Source organism: Lepidochelys kempii, chromosome 10 (genome assembly GCF_965140285.1).
Source record: "Lepidochelys kempii isolate rLepKem1 chromosome 10, rLepKem1.hap1, whole genome shotgun sequence".
In the NCBI taxonomy this organism is placed as follows: Eukaryota; Metazoa; Chordata; order Testudines; family Cheloniidae; genus Lepidochelys; species Lepidochelys kempii.
The window spans coordinates 24,108,977-24,130,083 of NC_136389.1; the positions used below are offsets into that span (position 1 = coordinate 24,108,977).

At 37.8% G+C, this 21,107-nt stretch overlaps 1 protein-coding gene across 5 annotated transcripts in view; it reads right to left on the bottom strand.

Moving 5' to 3' along the window:
* Positions 1–1,464: 1,464 nt before the first annotated feature.
* ATF7IP2 (activating transcription factor 7 interacting protein 2) overlaps positions 1,465–21,107 on the bottom strand; it is a 56,317-nt gene continuing 36,674 nt past the window's right edge. For 4 of the 5 annotated variants that reach the window (XM_073362468.2, XM_073362471.2, XM_073362470.2 and 1 more), the window contains exons 6-12: positions 18,906–19,078; positions 15,644–15,706; positions 14,301–14,371; positions 13,608–13,672; positions 10,371–10,437; positions 8,246–8,349; positions 1,465–2,231 (exon numbers count right to left, since the gene is read on the bottom strand). In XM_073362468.2, the coding sequence (XP_073218569.2) occupies positions 1,815–2,231; positions 8,246–8,349; positions 10,371–10,437; positions 13,608–13,672; positions 14,301–14,371; positions 15,644–15,706; positions 18,906–19,078 (960 nt within the window). In that variant the 3' untranslated portion in view covers positions 1,465–1,814. The remainder of the gene's footprint in view (positions 2,232–8,245; positions 8,350–10,370; positions 10,438–13,607; positions 13,673–14,300; positions 14,372–15,643; positions 15,707–18,905; positions 19,079–21,107) is intronic. The other variant, XM_073362472.2, reaches the window with a different exon arrangement.

A 21,107-nucleotide genomic window follows, 5' to 3' on the forward strand; every position in this document is an offset into this window, starting at 1 on the left:
TCCCTTGTGAGTTCACGGAGATTTAGGAGATAAAAGCACATTTGAATATGCTATACCATCTTTTATTTCTCTCCACCTTGTATCACCTGTATCTTTCCCTTCTGGAGATACTGTAGTCCAAGTATCTTCTGGATCAGTTACTATTGGCTACTGTTAGTTGGCGCTGGGGTGTAGAAATTCTAAGATCCTAAGAAATGTAAATAAATAATTATATTGTTTTGTTCAAAGTTTTTAATCCTAGCTAGCTAGCTATGACTAAAACTACCTGAAGATGCTGTCTTGCTTGAAGAGGTTGTTCTGGAGAGGTTCTAATATAGACCATTCACAACCTTGGCTGGAATGAACTGAGGTGTCCTGAGTGCCATGCTTTTACATAGGCTCATCCTCAGAATGCTCAAACCGGTGAGGGAAAATGCAGGAGAGCACTCCAACAGGCACTGCTAGAAAACATTCCACCACTCAAGATGCACCAAGGGCACAAACCCAAGAGTGGGAATACGTAGAGGCCATTCAAAGAACGGCAAATTATTGCAACAAAATGATCTTTCAAGTTGCTTTTGTTAGAGTTTTTCCATATATGAAAACTTTTGTTTAATACTGAAAGAATCAAACTTATTGGGTTTTTAAAGTATTTTGAGTAACCTACATAGCGTGATTTAAACTGTATAAGAAAAACTTACATTGCTTGTAGTTATTATTAAAATTAAATTAATCCAGATATTTTCTATTTCTTTATAACCTTGCTGTAATGGACACACTACAAATATCACTGAATTCATTTCAATATGCATATTTAAACAGAAAGCCAACTGCCACCACAATGACTTTGTAATTAATAATTTTGTAAATGAATATTCTAGAACCATCACTAACATAAGTAATGAGTCACCTACCTCTTTGTGGCATTATGAAATGTCTATCTGGATGAGTAATGACTACCATTGTACCACACCTAAAGGCAAGTGAAGCCTCTTTAATACCAGAAGATACAAGCAGGTGAAGTACTTATAAAGCAATGGAAAACATTTATTTATCAACACTTTAATCAACTTCCCCAGAAGCTTAATTCTTGCCCAAAATGGGTGACAACGAAACAATCTCACTTGGTGTTCCTTTACAATGCAGCATCTCTAAAAAGATCATGGTCCAGATGATTGTCTCAGGTGATTGTAGTAGGGTAATAATACAGGAACTATAGTGTTTTAAATACTACAGAGACTTGCATCCTTACAAACATTTTTCAGAGGCTTCAGAATAATGGAGATGCTCCTGTACTACTGTTTGAGTATACTCAAGTACAAGAACTAAAACCTTCTGAAAGCTTGTGTACCATTTAGTGAAGGAAATGGAACACAAAAAAACCACTATTTCCCCCAAAAATACAAAAAGGAAGGGTGAACAAAGCACCACAAAACTCATGACATGTTAGATTTCTCATCTCATGATCGTCATCAAAATTCATAGTTACCAAGTAGAAAATTTTATTCCTTTATGTCCCAAGTACATCCTACATGTAATGATGCCCATTGAAAGGAATGGGAGGGGAAGGACTGAGAAGGAAAATAACTAAACTAAACACAGAACTGAAATTAGTTTTATAAACAGAATTCTCAGTGTCAAGTTATTAGAAACAACTTACAAAATGTATAGAACAATGCTCAGAATATAAATAACTGATAGTTGGCATGATAGATAAGAAACAGAACTGAGCGAATACAGTCTGTAGTACAATTCATTCCTTGGCTCTGGATTGTTTACAAGTAAAAATACAATATTTCAAACTGAAACAACCATGTAACAGTTACTGAGGTAGCTTATGAGTTTTCCAGAGAAATTAAAGTAATTGACTGTATATCACAAAATGGTCCATAACGTCCACATACATCTTTTGATTGTATAGTAAAGTAGTACTTCTTGGAGGCTGTAAATTGTGATAAAGAACAAGCCATTGGTAGGGGCAAAGCCTTTATTTCTCCTATTTTCTTCCAGTGTGGTACAGTACTGTTATTGGAGTGTTCATGGTATATGAACAAGTGATAGCTCTCTACAGGAGCGCACATGGGATCAATCTCTGTAACAGTCCATGAGAGTGCAATACCTTTTGGATTTTGCACCTGAGCCAGTTTCAGTTCAGGCTTCTGAGGTGGCACAGTGTCTCTGACTCCATCCTTGAGTTCTGGGTATGGAGGTATCCTTGGTAGCGGAGGAAGATGTGGAAAATGTTCAAGAATCTACAGAGCATAAAAAAAGAAAAAAAGGTGAATAACTTAGCATTACTGTAATATTTCTTTAATGAACAAATCAACCAATGTGCGCTAACTTTTGATTCAGATTAAGTGTTTCCATTTTAGGAAACAGTTTTGAAAGTGTTAAGGAGTTCATTGTAACAGCTTTACCAAACAAGTTTTTTTGTATTGTGGTAAATAATGCTGCATTAGTTTCATTTTAGGTATTTATTAGTTCAGTAGTTCTTAGAATGACTGTATGGATAAGAATACTAAATTCAAACCAACAATAGTATTTTGTTAAATTGTTTTGTTTTCCGGTATGTCATGCTGCAATGCTTTATTTACTGAATTTATGTTACTTTACCACTTTTTAAAAAACCCTTCCAAAGACTCCCTCTAAACTAGCCCTATTTTACAGTCTCTAAGAAGTCAACAGACAAGAACAGTCACAGGAAATGATCTATTGCTGCTACATAAATGTTTAAGTTTTGCTAACTGATTTTATTTTCCATAAATCCAATACTCCTCCCCCCCGACACAAAAGCGCAGAAGACACTACTAACAAACATTGTGTTAAGATTATTTTTGGTTGTCCCAAAATGAGTGTTGCAGAGGTCAACATTATATCTAGATAGATTTGCATAGTCACAATTCAATTAGTGTTCTGTTATTGCACTCTGATAAATTTTCCAAAAAATACCTACAGATTCAGGCAGGCAGCAGCACATCCATAGGACTGAAAGGTTTTAAAAAACTTAACTTTACCAATATGAATAATACTGTAGGTATCTTGATCAAGTTTAATTATTATTAGTGAATTTTGACAACCATCCTATAATCGGATTGTTCTGTACAGATATCATACAATGTAAGATGCTGAAAGAAAGAGCTTATGTTCCTATCTCACTAGCAATTACCAGAGCAGAAAGCTTGCACTCTATGTAGGTCTTCAAAAAGAAAGAAAAGTTAAACTGACAGATCTTTAAAAACTGCTGCTTAGATTTTATCTCAGAAGAAATCCAAGAAGGCAGCTGTGAAGAGAGTGTCATAGCTATTTTAGAAGGTTTATTCTGGTTTCATATCCTTTTGAACATCCAGAAGGACAGAATAAAAAGCAGAACTGACATAGTGGTTCCACCCTCCTCATAGTACTAGAGTCAGTTACAAAAAAATCCCAAACCACAGAACTGTCTTTTCTCTCTGTACATTTTTCTTTTTGATAGTTAATTATCTCTGAGGATATACTGCAGACAGGTCTGTACATCTATTAACAAAATATTTTAGGCTGAGAACAATTTACTGCTCCTGGAAGCATCTGTACTGATCCACTAAAGAGTTATAGTCCTGTAAGGTCACAAGATAGATCATAAAATCCTGTTACTACATTTGGTTTTACACTTTTAGCATAAGGCATGCAAAAATTTCTTGGGTGGATAGAAACAGATTTTTCTCACACCCGGATGTTCCCTGGCAGTAGTCAATCCCTTCTCTCCCATCATTAAGCTCTTCCAAGAATCACAACTCCCCTTTTTCTTTCCCATGATGCTTCCTTAGAAGGATCCTGGCCAATCTCTTTGAGGTGAAAAAGACACAAAAATGATTGGAGTCACCCCTTCACCGTGTGCTGGCAACTTCTGCAGATACCACTCTCCCATTGTTGGATCATATTAAAGTAGTTCTGTATTAAAATCACAAATGAGTTTGATTCCCCATAGTTTAAATTCCAGGGTATTACTAATTAAGAGTACTTGTGGCACATTAGAGACTAACTAATTTATTGGAGCATAAGCTTTTGTGAGCTACAGCTCACTTCATCGGATGCATTCAGTGGAAAATACAGTGGGGAGATTTATATACATAGAGGTGAGCTATTACCAGCAGGAGAGCGGGTGGGGGGACCTTTGTAGTGATAATCAAGGTGGGCCATATCCAGCAGTGGGGGGTGGGGGATTAAACATGCAGAAATAGTTTACTCATTATTACACAAAGTAAAACTATTTCCCCATGTTTATTCCCCCCCAAGTGATAGCTCTCTACAGGAGCGCACATGGGATCAATTTCTATAACAGTCCATGGGAGTGCAATACCTTTTGGATTTTGCACCTGAGCCAGTTTTAGTTCAGGCTTCTGAGGTGGCACAGTGTCTCTGACTCCCCCCCCCCCCCCCCCCGCCCCAAACTGTTCCTCAGACATTCTTGTCAACTGCTGGAAATGGCTCACCTTGATTATCACTACAAAAGGTCCCCCCCCACCACCCCCCAGGCTCTCCTGCTGGTAATAGCTCACCTTAAGTGATCACTCTGGTTACAGTGTGTATGGTGGTACCCATTGTTTCATGTTCTCTATGTATATAAATCTCCCCACTGTATTTTCCACTGAATGCATCTGATGAAGTGAGCTGTAGCTCACGAAAGCTTATGCTCAAATAAATTTGTTAGTCTCTAAGGTGCCACAAGTATTCCTTTTCTTTTTGCGAATACAGACTAACACGGCTGCTACTCAAACTAATTAAGAGCTCTCTTGGTTTTTGGTATTGTTTCTCTCCCTCTGTGTGTGAAACTTGCAAGCTGCTAATTGTGTTAGTACATTCTAAGACAGAGTCTGTTCTCAAAGCAATTCTTTGTAACAATAACTACTCACACAGAGAGAGACTCAAAACAATACTCTGTAACAGAAACAGCAACCAGAGACTCCCCACCCTTTTGTTGTATTCATCTCGCTTTGTTAACAATTGTGATTAAAATAGAGATAGAGGATGTATGTGGATGGATGCTTGGTGTGGATAATAACTGAATGATCAGGGAGGTGCCAGCCTAAGAATCCAGAGTCCATCGGCTAAAGAAGGCGTCAAGTGGTAACTATTATGATAACCTTGCAGAACCTGTGTGTGTGTGTGTGTGTATGAATGAATGTGTGAATAAATATGAGATTGAATGGAATGTTATAGCTATAACTAACTGCTTACTATGATTCTTTCTGTATTCACAATAAATGTGGCATTTTGCCTTTTCTCCTTTACTAAGATCCTGCTGGTTTTTATTTTGTTGGTATAACACCATGGCTCCCAGCCCTAACCCAATGGAAAGCTCTGCAAGTCATACAAATCACTTTCTCAAAAGCAGGGACATCATTTCAGAAAAATTCAAGGGAGCAAAGCTGTGTCAGCCTATACAATACTATATGTGACGAATGTGACACTGCACTCCATATTCTTCATAGTGATATTATAAGTCATGGGAGGTGTCATTGGAAAAGTTATGATTTGCTAAATATGATTATCCTATTTGTATGCATGTATCATTTTTGTATCTGAAGTTATTAATATTGGCTATGTATTTGTATTTCAAATGTAGTTACACCTGGGTAACGTCCACTAGACAAGATGCTTTCAGTCTAGATAGTGGGTGGGGAAGGACCTATTCAGGGCAATGGGCCATTCTGGAAAAAAACAATAGGCCTTAGGAGAAGATTATCTCCCACCCAGGGAGCTTTCCTGAAAACGCTACAGACAGCCTCCAAGTCATGGCTGCTTTGACTCTACAAGGACATGTGATGACACCACATGTCTCTGGATTCCATCTTGGGATGTCAGTATTTTTCCACAGACTATTCTGGGAACCAAGCTTTGGGAACGAAGAGATCCTGCCATATGCAAAAGCTATATAAGACAAGGAGTGACATCATCTGGTGTTCTTCACTCGCCACCCAAGGAGACTCCTAAAAACACCTGTGGAACAAAGACTGAACTGGGGGAAGTGCCGGACCCAGGCTAAAGGGATTTCTAGTCTGTGAATGAAACACCTGGGGATTCCAAGCTGTAAAGCAAGTGCAGCTTGCCCCTTAAGAATCTGAAGCTTACTTGTATCATCTCTTAGAGAATCTGCTAGTCATATCCAATCTATTTAGTATATTAAGCTTAGTTTGCATTTTTTGTCTATTTGCTCAGTAATCTGCTTTGATCTGTTCGCTATCACTTAAAACCTATCTTTTGTAGTTAATCAGCTTGTTTTTGCTTTATCTAAACCAGTGAGTTGGAGTGAAGTGAAGTGTGTGGGAATCATAACTCAGGGAGAAAAGCTGTACTGCAGTTCCAGGTACCCTGGGTGGAATCCATCACAATTATTATGTAATATTCTAAAAAATTGGTGGGGGGTGGGGGGGACGGACAGACAAAAAGATAAGAGATATAATGGAGCATATAGACCTATGAAAAGCTGTAGGGGTTGGGGGGGAGGGAGAAAGAGGCAACTGCCACTACTGTCCCATAACAAATGATGCTCCTGTCCAAGAAGGGAGAGCTCCATCCAGAGTTATATTTTCAGTCTCAGTGTTCAGAAGCCACCCCCAAACCCTTTAATGGAACTGAACTAATATTAATTATTTGTTTCAAGGTAGTGGGCAGAATATGCCAGGCATAAACACAAAAGGCAACAGTACCCATCCTGAAGAGCCTGCACTCTACAGAGCAAGGCTCTCTTTCATCCATAATGTGATGCTGCAGTCTGGGAGAGGCTCCAGCCTCTCACTTGTCATGCTTCTTGTCCTGCTGCTGTGTGGGTTGCCTATAGATATTAGATAGTTTTGTCTCAGAGCTGGGATGGATGGGTGGGTGGCAGATGCTCAAATGTTAGTAGGAGGCAAGAAGAAACTGATGTTACTTGTTGATGACACTTTGATCTGTCTTGCCATTACAAAACTGAAGGTGCTGTTGTGTGGTATATCCTTTATAGTGGCACATCCAGGGCTCAAACTGGGCTAGTATGCAGCAGTATGATATACCAGCTCCTCTCCCAAGTTGCTATTATATATATAATTTAAGAGACGAGTTAGCGGTTACGGTTGAAGAGAAACTTGAAAACGTGAATTAACCAGAACAGTGACACCTACCTAACTGTGTCTGGAATAACAGCTCCAAGAAATGTGAGGTGACGCATAAATCTCAGTGGGAGGTTAACTCACATGCCCAATCATGATACTTTAAAGTAAATATGCCATTGCTAATTAAAGCATGCAAGATAGAAGAATGGGGTGGGAGTACAGACTGCAGATCTGCACTATCCACAGTGAATGATCTCTCATTTTGGTACCATGAGTGGGTGATGTTTTAGAGATGCCATTGCGTTCTTTTTATTTGTTTTTTTGGTCCTCAGTCAAGGAGGAGCCGAGCACAAGAAGCACCACAGAACCTAGCAAGGCACATGAGCCCCACCACGGCTAAGCAGCCTAGTAGAACCCAATGGAATATTCAAACACCTCAAATATGAGAAACTCATGGACCCGAGAGACCACACATGATCATGTTTTGAACACTTGCACAATTGATTGTGAACAGTGCCTCATTCTGACAACTCACAGGAGTGGAACTTATTTGTGGGTGGAACAGTAATAAAACATGCACACTTAGATACTTGATGTTTAAATTACTGCTCCCTCATTCTCGCACTCATTTTAGACACTGGAGCAGGACTGAACACAGAGAGTCTTGGACCACACCGATGGCTGAAATTTTCAAACCCCTTTTCACTTGCTCAATTTCAGAAAGGTTTTTTCCCCCCTTGACTGAAATTTTCCTTGCTGGTCTTTGCCCCACGACAAATTTTCTACTGCAACATTTTCTACAATATTTTTTAGAAAAGTTCATTTTAGCCTGCCTATCTGATTCATTCTCTTGCTTCAATATTGCTTCTTCTAATAGTTAGTATTTTTATTAGAAATCGCTGCCATTTTAGGAGCCATTATTGCAATAAGTATTTCATGGTCACTGAAGTCTTTATTACTCTTTTCTTTATACTGTACTACCTCCTTGTGGCTCAAAGGAGTAACTTACCCTTTGCCAAGGAATCTAGTTTAAAACAAACGTAATGATACATTTTCATCAAAAATGTCCTTTAAAAGTCTGTTTTAATTCCCATTAAGTTGTATATCATAGATTCATGAAAAGCTAGTCAGTTGAAATTTGTAAACACTACAAATTTAAAAATAAAAATTGTAGAAAGCTTAATAAAGAAAAAAATTACCTGATTTGATGCTTGTGCTGGTGGCTCAAGGCAATTTGATTTGGGGCTTGCTGTCTTTGAATTACTTTTGTTTGACACAGAATTCTGGTCTTCTTTTAACTTACCTGTAAACAAAATGCAAGTTTTAAATACTGTAATTTACCACCTATTGAAAGTGAACTGGGTTAAAAAGCCACAAATCTGTGAAATAAGGTTATGTTTACATACTGAGGATTTCTCAGAGACTGTGAAAGGTGCGAGACTGAGGACCCTGGAGAATGAAATCTCTATTTTTCTACAAAACATACATGCAGCAGAGTTATTCACACTGTTAAAGTGCTTCAGCCAGACGTGTGCGGGCTATCATTAAGTGAGAGTAAGAGGGATAGTTCAGTCTTCATTTCATTTAATTGTCCATCTTGATATTTTACATCTTGATCGAAACAGAATTAGGTAAGTTAATGGAGGATCGGTGTATCAATGGCTGTTAGCCAAGATGGTCATGGATGCAACCCGATGCTCTGGGTGTCCCTTAACCTCTGATTGCTAGAAGCTGGGAGTGGAGGACAGGGACGGATCACTTGATAAATTGATCGGTTCTGTTAATTTCCTCTGAAGTATCTGGCACTGGCCACTGTCGGAAAACAAGATAGTGGGCTAGATGGACCATTGCTCTGACCCAGTATAGCCACTCTTATGCTCTTATTTATTGTTCACACTGGAGGCAGATGACCAACTCAGTTAACAGAGTTTTAGCTGAACATCTGACTAATATCTTACACCAAATACAACATCTTCATTCATTCCAAAATGATCTCTGAGTTTCACGTATTTTACAAACTACTACACTAAATACCCACCACTAAAATGCAACATTGTCTTGGTGGGATGCAAGAGCCTTTTAACAGCACAGGAACACTATCGTGGCAGTTTAGAAGAAGAATATAACAAAAAAGAAACCAGTTAGCTGCAGGAAGAATTTAGGAAGTAATAACTTATTTATTCCAGGATACTGCCCAACACCCATTCTACTGCAAAAAAGTGGCATGTGATCTTAAATTACTACAAAGATTCTGATCCAGTTTTAAAATTCATACGAAACACAAAATTAACAACAGCACAGTACTTTTTAACTCCAGGATAGAGCATTAGTTCTGTACACACTGAGATGGAAGAAGGCAACCTACCAAGCCAGCCACTAATACTATTTCCTGCAGCACCCTGAGTTCTCCCATCCAGGTCTTGACCTAGAACAAATCCTGCTTAGTTTACAAAAATTAATGAGATTACAAATCACCTCAAGGCTGTATATCGCCAAGTAACAATTTCCACTGAAACCAAACTACTTGAGTTCAAATCCTGAAGTTGGACAATTGCATATGATTTATAGCAAAAGGAATGTTACTTACCAGCAACTAGAGTTCTCCAAACATGTGACCCATGAAAGTCCATATTAATCTCCCTGTCTTTGGTTACTACACTTCCTCCTCACCTAAACATAAAACACTCTGCACCTAATTTGGGGTCTTCTCATTGCAGGAGCAGTGGTAGGCAAGTAGCCAACTCATTCTGTGCTGGGGAGCAAGTCTTCACCCACAGATGAATGAGGAACAGGAGTCTCTCCTCATTATGGGGAATATTTAAGATTTATAGGCAAGAAGGCAAATCAGGCTGTATTGTGACTAACTGGCTTTGAGTTCCTGGCTCCTATTTCAGTTGTTAGGCAGGTGGGAAGAGATTGGTCAGCTGCAGCCTTCAATCTTAGTGAAACACCAATTAATGAATGGCATCTGCTTGCAGCATTGGAGAGAGGGACTAGGAACAATTGTAGTAGCAGGGTCTAATATCATTACAGTGGGACACTGGATCCATGAGTCAATAAGCATACATCCCTTAAAAAACAAACTACTTTAGAACTGTTCTTGAATTGCAAGGTACTCTACTGCAGTGAAGATATGCAGAAGCAGTTCCCTTCAGGAGAAAGTTTTTTTCTTTTAAGGAATGGGTCCCAATCTCACAACTCCACAAGATTATTTTCTCTTAGGTTTAAAATTGATTTGATTTAGTACTTTTTCATACTTACACTTATTACATTTTAAGTTCTCATTTTCAGAATCTCTATAAACAAAATTATTTTTTCCTTCACCTTTATCAAAATTGTGCTTTTCTTCTTCTGTTAGATCAATCACTGCACATTTTTGTTCTTCAGCACGCTGTAAAAACAATGTCAATTCCAATTAAATTGTTTCTACAATGGCTTAATTGTAAATACGTCTGTTAAAATTTATGAACTGTCAGGATGCAAACTTACTTGTAAATTAAACTACCAGAAATGCTCATTTTTATATAAAACTTCTTGTAGATGTGAAAAATAACAGAAATAAGTACAGTGTATAAGTGTCAGTATCCGTAAGAACTCAGACATTTAAAAATACACTTGATATATCACAGTAGATCACCTAGCCAATCAGTCAACAGTACGAGGACAAAAACTATAAAAGATGGATTTTATAAACATTAATGGATCTCAATGATAATTATACAGGTCTTGGCTCTCTAAGAGCAAATCTACATAGACAGTTTTTCACTAGTTTCCTTCCAGGTAGGTATGCTTTAGGATAAGTTTTCACACAGCTTGCCAATGCACAAGACTGCCAGTAAGCTTCTTATTTCTAGAGCTGTCTGAAATAAAGCCTTTTTGCCCTCTTGCTAAGGGAAGATGTAGAATTGTTTATTATTTTATTCAATACAGTAATTCAGTTGTAAACTTAAGGAATCATTTAATATAACTGAACAAGTGTTTGTATAATGGTTGTATATAGATTTTAAACAATTAGATCTTATATACACTATCCCTCCCCCCCCTAATTCCTGCAGTTGCTCCGATTGATGTAGTTCCACCATTGGTAGCAGAAGTGTAGTGGGAAGAGAGCAGTTTTTCCACCACCATCTTGTCTAAATATTCCCAAGGAGGCTTATACTAACTACATGGTAGTAGAAATCCCAGGTGCCCCGTATATACCAGTGTTTGCACTTTTGCTACCACCAGTGAAATCCCACTTTTCATTAACCAAAACAGGGATTTTTATTTTATTTTACTGGGGGGAGGGGGAAAGGAAGGCAAGACAGGAAGCTTTGTGTGTAGACTGACCATTTAAGTGATTTAGAACAATTTGGACACAGACCATCTAAAAAATGGATATAATTTTAACATGTTCTGTTGCTAAAGTCTAACCAAAAGCTTAGCCTGCTTACATTATATATACACAAACTGGTTTATATAAAAATATTCTCAGACTTGAAATAAATAAAAAAGTGCTGTTTTGAATAGCATTTTCAAACTATGTTATGTGAAAGACTGGGTGTAACATTTAATCTACATTTTGAAAAGTCAATGTTAAATTAAACTCTTCAGCAATAAACCCAACCTACAGTACTTCTGTACACAGTGGGGAAATGCACTCTAACGAGATGCGATTTCTAAAGTGCACTAATGTACTGATTAATTGGTCCACACGCACCCCGCTGGTACACACTAAAGGTTCTCTAGTGTGCTTTAACGTGTTTCAAATGGCACTATGTTAAAGAGCATTAAGAAATCTTTAGTGTGCAACAGCAGAATCTACACTGACCAATTAATGTGTACCACATTAGTGCACTTTAGAAATCACACTCATATAATGCACACTGCCACACCATGTAGAAAAGCTCTTAGGGTGTTGTAAGTGAATACCAGATAAGCTTATTAACTATTGGAACAGAAGTATACAAATGACATGATCCAACTGTACTAGTGTAGCAAAAACATCCACACAAAAATATGGCTACGGTGAAGTTAAGGTTGAGACTATATATCAGTAATGTAAGAGTTAAAGTCCTTATGTTAATGTTTTTGAAGAATAAGTCCACAAGTCTGCTTTAGACTTTAGAGACCACTCTTGTTGACCTTATCTTGGCAAATTATATGGTTTCCTAGCCCAAATTTTGCCTGCAAGATGAGAGCCTTTTGTTGGGTCACCAGTCCCATAGGAACACAGACTCCTGACAAAGTGTTTGGGATTGAACCTCACCTTGCTTATCAAAAGGGAACAAAATATGAAAATATTTAATACTTGTTACATACACACAAAAAGAGATGAAAAAATATTTCCATTGATGATCAAAATTTATAGACAGGAAAAGAAAAATGCTGCTTGAAAACTTAATACAGTTTGATTTAAAGATATTTACTTTGTATATATTGACATGTGACGTCGACAATTTGTGTTTTAATGATGGTAAAGCTTTAGCTTTTTGAATATCAGTGTCTACTGTCATTAAATTGTCAAATCCTCTCCACAAAAAAAAAAAGCTTTAAAAATAAACATCATTATCTATCAAAAATTATAAACAGCAGCTAATTCTGCCAAGTACACAGGAAGAGAGGAGGGTCTGCTTCCCTGATCTTTTCCTTCCCAAACTGCTTGTACAGCAGATCTCCTAAAAATTTCAAGAGTAGATATTCCATCTGATGAGCTTTGGGACTGTGTGTGTTTGGGTGGGTGAATCCAGGGTCCTTGGAAGAAAGGAAAGAGATGAGACACACATTTTCTGTGTGTTCTATAATCCACTCGATATTAAGGCTTATCATCTTTTTAAGGAATGCCAGAAGTGACTACCACAGTTATTTATTTTAGGGAATACATTCTGCTTTTAAAAAGGGACTTGTACATGATTATTTTAATTGGAATTGCACTTTATTTTGTTTCCTTCTGATGTATGAAGATGGCCTAAAAAAGTTCTGCTTATTTTTTCCACATTAGAAATATGAATAATGTCAAGCCTCGTTTTTTGCTTAGAGATATCAAAGTACGCTTATGGTGAGCTCTTACTTGAGGGATGGCGGTGCTGAATTTTTAAAAAGTTATCCTTTACCCAAACTATTATTCACTGAAGTTGAATAGGTGCTTACAAAAAAACCAAAAAGTTTTGGAACAGTGAGAAAAAAATCCCTTCTCCCTTTCATACGCTGAACTTTTCGGTCTCTTGTGATCTCATCATTTCACTAGTTCTCCAGATATTAAAGTCTTCCAGGGTAGACAAGAACTACAGAAAAGTAGAAGGTAGCACAAACCCAGTATTATTTTCATTGCAGTTCACCTTTATGATGTGAAAATGAGGTAACACAGCAATGTGAACAACAGTACCTCCTTCAGCAAGGTGCAAAAGAGGAACCAGAATGTGCTGTATCTGCACAGAATGGTAAATGACCCGAAGTAACAAGCATCACTACCACAACATTGGAAAAAACAGGCTTTGTTTCATTATCTTATGTACAAACAATTAAATTTAGCTTTAAGTTTTAGCAGATGAGCATGAGGGAAAAAATAAACTCTTAACCTACCTTGTTTTTGGATTGAGCTTCAGTGGAAATTTCTACTTGTGTAGAAACTAATTTTTTTTGAACATCTGAAACAATTTTCACAAAAGATTAAAAAATTCAACTTTCAATTAATAAATCTGGTTGATGCAGGATACAAAAATGTCCATCTAATAAGTGGAATACCAAAAAATTACCAAATAGACTTGTAGACATACATGCAGCAATCAGCCATAAGTGAATGACACGGAGACTCACAGCCCCAATGCAATGGTCTGGCAATCAAGTCAGCCAGCCAAGATTTCTTCTAAAGGGGCCCCTGAAGTCCAAAGACACCTCTGTAAGACTAGGGAGAAGCCTCTGCAGCTGCGTATTTAGGAATGCTCACAGACAATGGGCCAGCACAGATGCTAAACTCTTTTTCAACTGGATAGTTCCCTCAAAAGAAAGAAAGAAAAAAAAAAAAAGAAGCAGCAGCGCTAATTGTTAGTGAGAAAAAATTTCAAGCATGGTTAGTGAGATGGGTAAAGCAAATGGAAGTTATGGTTAAAACTGATGGGTTGCTCTTACTCTTCTTAAACAGCAACCAAGGAAAATTATATTTTGATACAATTAAAAGAGTAAAAGCATTAGTTGTAGGCTAGTATGGTGGTTTAATTATTTTCATCAAATCTGTTTTGATTAGGATGCATGCATGCCAAGGTTAGTTTTGGATACCTGAATTGTTTGTAGTTGTTACAGTTGTTGAATTTCTGCTTTCCACAGAAATCAGTATAACTTCATCAGAGCTGACAAACAAAACAAAAAAATTAGAGATGCATGAAAACAGGTCCCCCCTCTTCAAATGTAAGATATCAAGAACTAGCTACAGCACATTTAGAAGTCAAGAAGCTCAGACGGTTGATTTAACAAGAAATCAATTGTATTTTACTGAAGAAAACAAATGCATTTTATAGCACCTTGGCTAGCTGTAAACTCCAAAATAATAGAATATGAATCATTCAAATAAAGAGCTCCCCAAATACCATGACTCAATATCTGATTAGGCAGACACTTTTTAAAATCCCTTCAGCTTGGCATTACAATGTACTGATCTGACAGTTACTATATCTCCATCACATAACAGCAGAGAAGGTAACATACTTCAAAAGTGTTCATGTTCTAAGATCCCATTTTCAAAAAACAACCCTGGTTGTTTCATCTTTGTTTCATCTTAGAAAAACTAAGAGATTGTGAAGGCTTCATGCACTTGGAAACATTCAGGGCACACCCTGAGTGTTGTGTAGGAGCAGTGCACACACTGCTCCTTTCAAGGACATGAACCATGGGAAGCCTCCCAGGACTGGGCTCAAGGCCTGAGAGCAAGGAATGTAGTAGATAGAAGCTGGTAAATAAGAATATTAATCAAAGTCATATTATTCCTTTTGCTGTTTGAGTATGTAATGCGCATGGGTAGAAGGAGAATAAAAGAGAGGGTGGAAAGCCGACATGGCAGACCTTCCCGCTTGCTTGCTAAAAGCTTTGTTTGTCTTGCATTTGAACCACAACAAGATTGGGAAGTCTATCAATTTCTTTATGGCAACGATCACCCTAAACGAATCCACAACAGAATAAATGTGCACATCCACAGAGGTGTGGGTATCTGAAATTTTCTTATCAATTAGAAATTTCTATGTACACTTTGAACCTGTAACCTTCTAGCTCCCCACATTAAAAACAAACAAACAAAAAAATCAAACACTTTATTATCCCAAGGTCCTGACCTATGACATATCAAATATCCACTGATCAAATCCCTTATCTCAAATCGCAGGAACATGTATAGTACCTAAAACTACTATTAATGTTTTTTTTTTTTTTCAAATTTACTATGTTTCATGCTGACAGTGTTGCCTGAACACCGGACACCATCCAACAATAAGTAGTTTTATGAAGTTCATATTAAGATCTATATTCACTATGAAATATTTCTTACATTGCTATTTGGATGCAGATTATCTGTTTGATATTACAAACAGTAAACAAAATATGACAAGATATATTAATTCAATTTCACTTACTTGATATTTTCACCTCCTGTGATTGGATCAGTACAGAACAATTTCTGGGTCTTCCCCTCCTGCCTGAGAAAGGCAAGCAGGATTGACCAATCAATCAATCTGTAGCATGTTAAAGCCCTCTAAATTCTCTCTTCAAGCCCAATGTTTTGATCCCACCCCAAAAGTGAAGGAAAAAATGCAACTATCTTATCTCCTTAAATCCTACAAACCTCCCTCCAGGAATCAAAATCCTTGGGTGGAGGGGGGTGGTTTCTGTGCTGTACTGATCCAGTCATGGAAAGCAAATTAGCACGTAAGTGGAATTAAGGATTTGCAGTTTATAACCGCATTTATTATAACACAAGCTTTGTGATCTGAAAAGCAATACCCCAGCTAGCACCCTAAGAAAGACTAAGAAGTGAAGAACAAGGAAGCCTTAGGAATGTGGGAGGAGAACTCCATTTCCCATTCACTCCCTTTGAAAGATGTCTAAGTACTGCTCCAATTAAATGCTGCTTCAGCTGACAACACTGTCTAAAAGGTACAGAGAGACCACCACATGATTCCTTTGCAAAATCATCCAGTGATTCTTCCCTTCTGTGTCTAGAAGACAGAACTGTTCTAGTGTAATGGCATGAATCTATATACCAAGGGACCCGGTATGCCCTGACGCAGGATTTATTTGCCAGAGACAAAATTTTGAAACATTTTAGATTCTTCAGACATGATGAAAAGAGACTACCTTCCTGATGTTAACATCTCTAATTAACATGGTGCTTGCAATTATGACGCCAGTAAGAGCTGAACAGGTGATAGCAAAGATGGCATAATTTTAAAAATTTTTACCAGTGGAGACGGGTCCAAAAGGTTAATGGTCTAGAGGGTCAATGATAACCTGCTAGGAATATGAAGGGGAGAAAAAAAAGAAAAAAAAAAAAAAAAAGGACTGCCGTAAGAATTCTAGTGGGGATGCTCTCACTGTTTCCATCCATCTATGAAAGGCATTAAAGGCTAATGTTTGTTCCGCCATTAAACGCTACAAGAATCAGATCAACAACTTCCTCTTGGAAGACATAGAAGGTAATTAAAACCTTAAATTAACAGTTCTCTAAATCACTGGTAGAAATCTAGCAGAAACACCTTGACTGCACTTAGCTTGAGGGAGTTTATAAATAGTCCTTCTCTTCAGAATGCAGCCCCAACACTCACAGCGCCCATCCATTCAGACTTACACCAACTATTCAAAGATTATAAAGCTGAAAGGTACCACTATGATCATCTACTCAGACCTCCTTATAACACAGGATATAGGACTTCCCTGAATTAATTCCTATTTGAACTAGAGCATATCTTGGAGAAAAAACATCTAATCTTGATTTGAAAATTGCCATTGATGCCACCACAACCCTTGTAAATTTTTCCAATCTGTTAATTACCCTCACTGTTAAAAGTCTGCATCTTATTTTCAATCTGAATTTGTTAAGCTTCAACTTGCAGCCATTACATTATGTTATAACATCGTCTGCTAGATCGCAGAGCCCATTATCAAATTTTTGTTCCCTGTGTAGACACTTTTAAGCTTCAAGTCACCCTTAATGTTCTCTCTGATAACTGAAATAGATTGAGATATGTGCATCTTTCACTATAAGACATGTTTTCCAATCCTTTTATCATTCTCGTGGCTCTTCTCTACACCCTCTCAAATTTACCAACATCTTTCCTGAACCGATGACACCAGAGGTGAACAAAATATTCTACCAGCATCTGCACCAGTATCAAATTCAGAGGTAATATAATCTCTAAAAAAAGAAAAGGGGTACTTGTGGCACCTTAGAGACTAACAAATTTATTTAAGCATAAGCTTTCGTGAGCTACAGCTCACATCCGATGAAGTGAGCTGTAGCTCACGAAAGCTTATGCTCAAATAAATTTGTTAGTCTCTAAGGTGTCACAAGTACTCCTTTTCTTTTTGCGGATACAGACTAACACGGCTGCTACTCTGAAACCTGTCAATATAATCTCTGTACTCTTATTTGAGATTCTCCTGTTCAACATCCAAGGATCATATTAGCCCTTTTAGCCACTGCATCGTAGTGAGAGCTCACATTCAGCTGACCCACCTTATTACTTTGTATCCCCCAGATTAAAAAAACTGCCAGCGTAAAACTACTTTATCCCCAAAAAGGGAAATTAGAGGTTGTTGATTACTCTGCATTAGAGAGATACATTAGGTGGGGAAAAGAGTTCACTGTAGAAGTTGTTAGCATATAGGCCAAGTTTCCTAAAGCTTTATGCAAACTGTGCTAAATGGAACAATGGAAAAATATTAGCAGATAAATCTTATACTGCTTGTAGAGTGAAAATATATCTAAGAGCATGACACATTTTCATAACCTATTTTTATGGCTGCTTAAAGGTATTTTTAACTGCATGTATGGTTGTTAAATAAACATGACTGGCTATGAAATTATAACCAAAATCAAAGAAAGGAGTATAAAGGGAAACACAGACCATCTCACAGGTGCATAGGAGATGCTGACATTATTCTCCAGCTGAACAACCCAAGTGTGTTCCAAACTGCAAAGGGCAAAATTAAATGATTGATTGAGAAGTATTATGCCATTAAAACACATTTTGTTAAGTTTGCCAAAATATGATGAAATTGTTTAAGTACGTCAAGCTGAAAAATTAGGGTGTATTAGTTTATGACTTACTCTAGCTTGCTGACCGCAAGATAGATATTTGAAGGTGACTGAATAGTACTAGGTGCACTAACCTCAACTGTCAAAAGTAGTAAATAAGGTATTAAAAAACCATAAAACAATGACCAATTCGGAACTGTGCAAGCTACAGGCCTGGACCAGTAAATGTATTAATCTGTGTCTGCCGATTAATCTTACACGCCTAATCTTTGATTAATAAAAACTGATTGATCTTGGCTAGTTCATGTGTCACTGATTAATAATCTGAGCTGAACCCATTCTTACAAAGTCATTCTGTAAGTGGCAACTTTGAAGCAGTCTTTGTATTGCTTCAGAGGGCTAAGAAGCCGACTACATTTCCAGAGTAAAGTATGTACAAGAATTAACCGTATGTTTAATTACGTATGTTTAATTAAGTATGTATAAGAATTAATCGTATGCCAATCTAGCACCTTTAGGAAAAGTAAAATTTGAGGAAAAAAAAGTAGATTCTTTCCAAGTAAATGCTTTAAAACTATACATAATATGTGGGTTATATTTATTGAATTTATTTTTTTTGTGTGGTCATTATAGACACCTACCTTACAGGCTCTTCTGCAACACATTCAGAAGTAGAACCAGTTTGTCTATGGGATGATGATGATACATGTTTAACTAAAGAAACTGATCGTCCATTTATGTTATCAGGAAGCAGTGGAACAGATTTGGTTCTATTTAGTATCGCATTTTGCGAGTTTGCACCCGGAAGATTTGCCTGAGAAAAAGAAAAAAGGTCACAAAGTCATGGCAAAGTCTGTTCGTGTCCACAACCAGTGCTGAGTTAGTCGGATGTCCTGGATTTCATGCACACCTTGTTTTCAGAGCAACAGATGGCATTTTTTGCCTCTGGGTGATTTGTGCCTTTTTAAACCTTCCCCCGCCTCCATAATTCACATTATATATGTGATCGTTAAACCAGGGCCTATCTTTACAATAACAAGAGATTAACATTTACAGATTCACTAGACACACGAACAGCTAGTAAATGGTCCAAGAGACACTGATAGGAAATTAAAATTAAATAATAAATTAACTTGACTGTCAAATATCTAAACCACACAAAACCTACCAATCCCTTCTTATTCTGTGCGAAATAGTTAGTTCCACCATCTCCAATTTTGAGCTTGTATGAATTTCGAAACTGCCCTTCTAGACCAGACATTGAGGGCACGCAGAGACAAACAAAAAACAGAATTACAACCTTCTTCCTGAATACTTCCTGCTCCCTGCCATGGGGACTGGGTGATCATTGTCATCTTATTGTTGGATGATGTCACCTTTCATCACTCTCCAGACCCTGCACACCCTGTTTCAGTAGCTCATACAAGCAAAGCACTCATTTCGTTCCCCAAGCTAAACATTCCGTTGTTTTAAGAGTAGACACTTAAACATATTCTGGGCCTAATTTCGATTACACAATTGGTTCCTTTAGTTAACTGGAGAAAAAAATCAAGGTCAAATGTAGTAGGGATAGAAGCATGGAGTAGCAGCAGACAATTCATCTATCAGGAGGATATAAGAAGTCAGGTTTTCGGTATCCACTACTACCAGTTTTGCTATTTTCCTGCTAGACTCTCTTGTTGTGTAGAGTTACTTGTTCTTACACGCACTGAATGTTAAGTCAGTACAGAAACATTACTTCACTGTTCATGCACTTTTCCAATTAACATTATGCTATTTGCACATCCGTGCTTACGCTGTGTTTGAATAGCTGACCTCAGAAAGGTATAGCATCTAATAATAATTTGGTTTGAAAAAGTTATCTTCAGTAACCACTCACAAGTGCCTTACTTGTAAATGATGATTTCCCTCTCTGCCTGAAGAATTTAAAAAATACCAGACTGAGACATGGTGCGACTCACCACTGCAGCACCTCCTCAGTGACACTGCCCTCTGGTTGTGCTACACTCTATGTTCCCCCCTTCTGAGGCAACCTGCAGTCTACTGTCCGGCCACTCCCTTCAGTGGCAAACTGCAGTCTAGCCACTTCCCATGTGGCTCCAGCACCCTCTTTGCCCTTGCATGAGGGTCTCAGTCTGCAGATCCCTGCAGCCTTCCAAGAGCTGCCTTTAGCTCTCTGCCTGCAGCACTGTTCTGTCAAGAGTGCTTGGTGCCCTCTGCCTGCAAGGCAGCCAGTCCTCCTCCCATCTCAAGCTCCAGGGAGTGACTGAAACTGCTCTGTTCTGCAGCCCTTCTTATATGGGCCAGCCCGGCCCTGACTGGCTGTTCCTATAAGCCCTTCTGTGATTGGCTGCCTCCTGCGTAGCCTCCTTAGGGCTGCTTTTAATCCCTTTTCTGCCAGTGTGGAGCAGACGTCCCATCACACAGACATAAAACCAGTTTTACAACACATTAGAATATTTACAACAAGGGTGAGATCTTATATTCAATTTATAAACAATTCTTACTTAAATTAGACTTTTGCATGTGGAAGAAATGTGGACTTGGACCCAGAGCTGGTTTTGGAAACCAGACCTTTTCCTTTTACACAAGCACATTTTCCCTAAAAATGAATGTGATTTCCTAAAAGATGCATTATACAGACAGTCAATATAAAGCAAAGGAAAAAAAGTGTTATTTGCAATTCCCTTCTTTCCAAAGTTTAGCAAAAATCTTCAGCATGACAAACTATTTGTTAAGCATTTGCCACTAAGGACTTTTTTTATTTGTATATTTAATCCGAGTTACATTTTTCTAGAATACCAAGTGTAACAAAAGAGTTTCTAAAACCTTTTCAGAAAAAC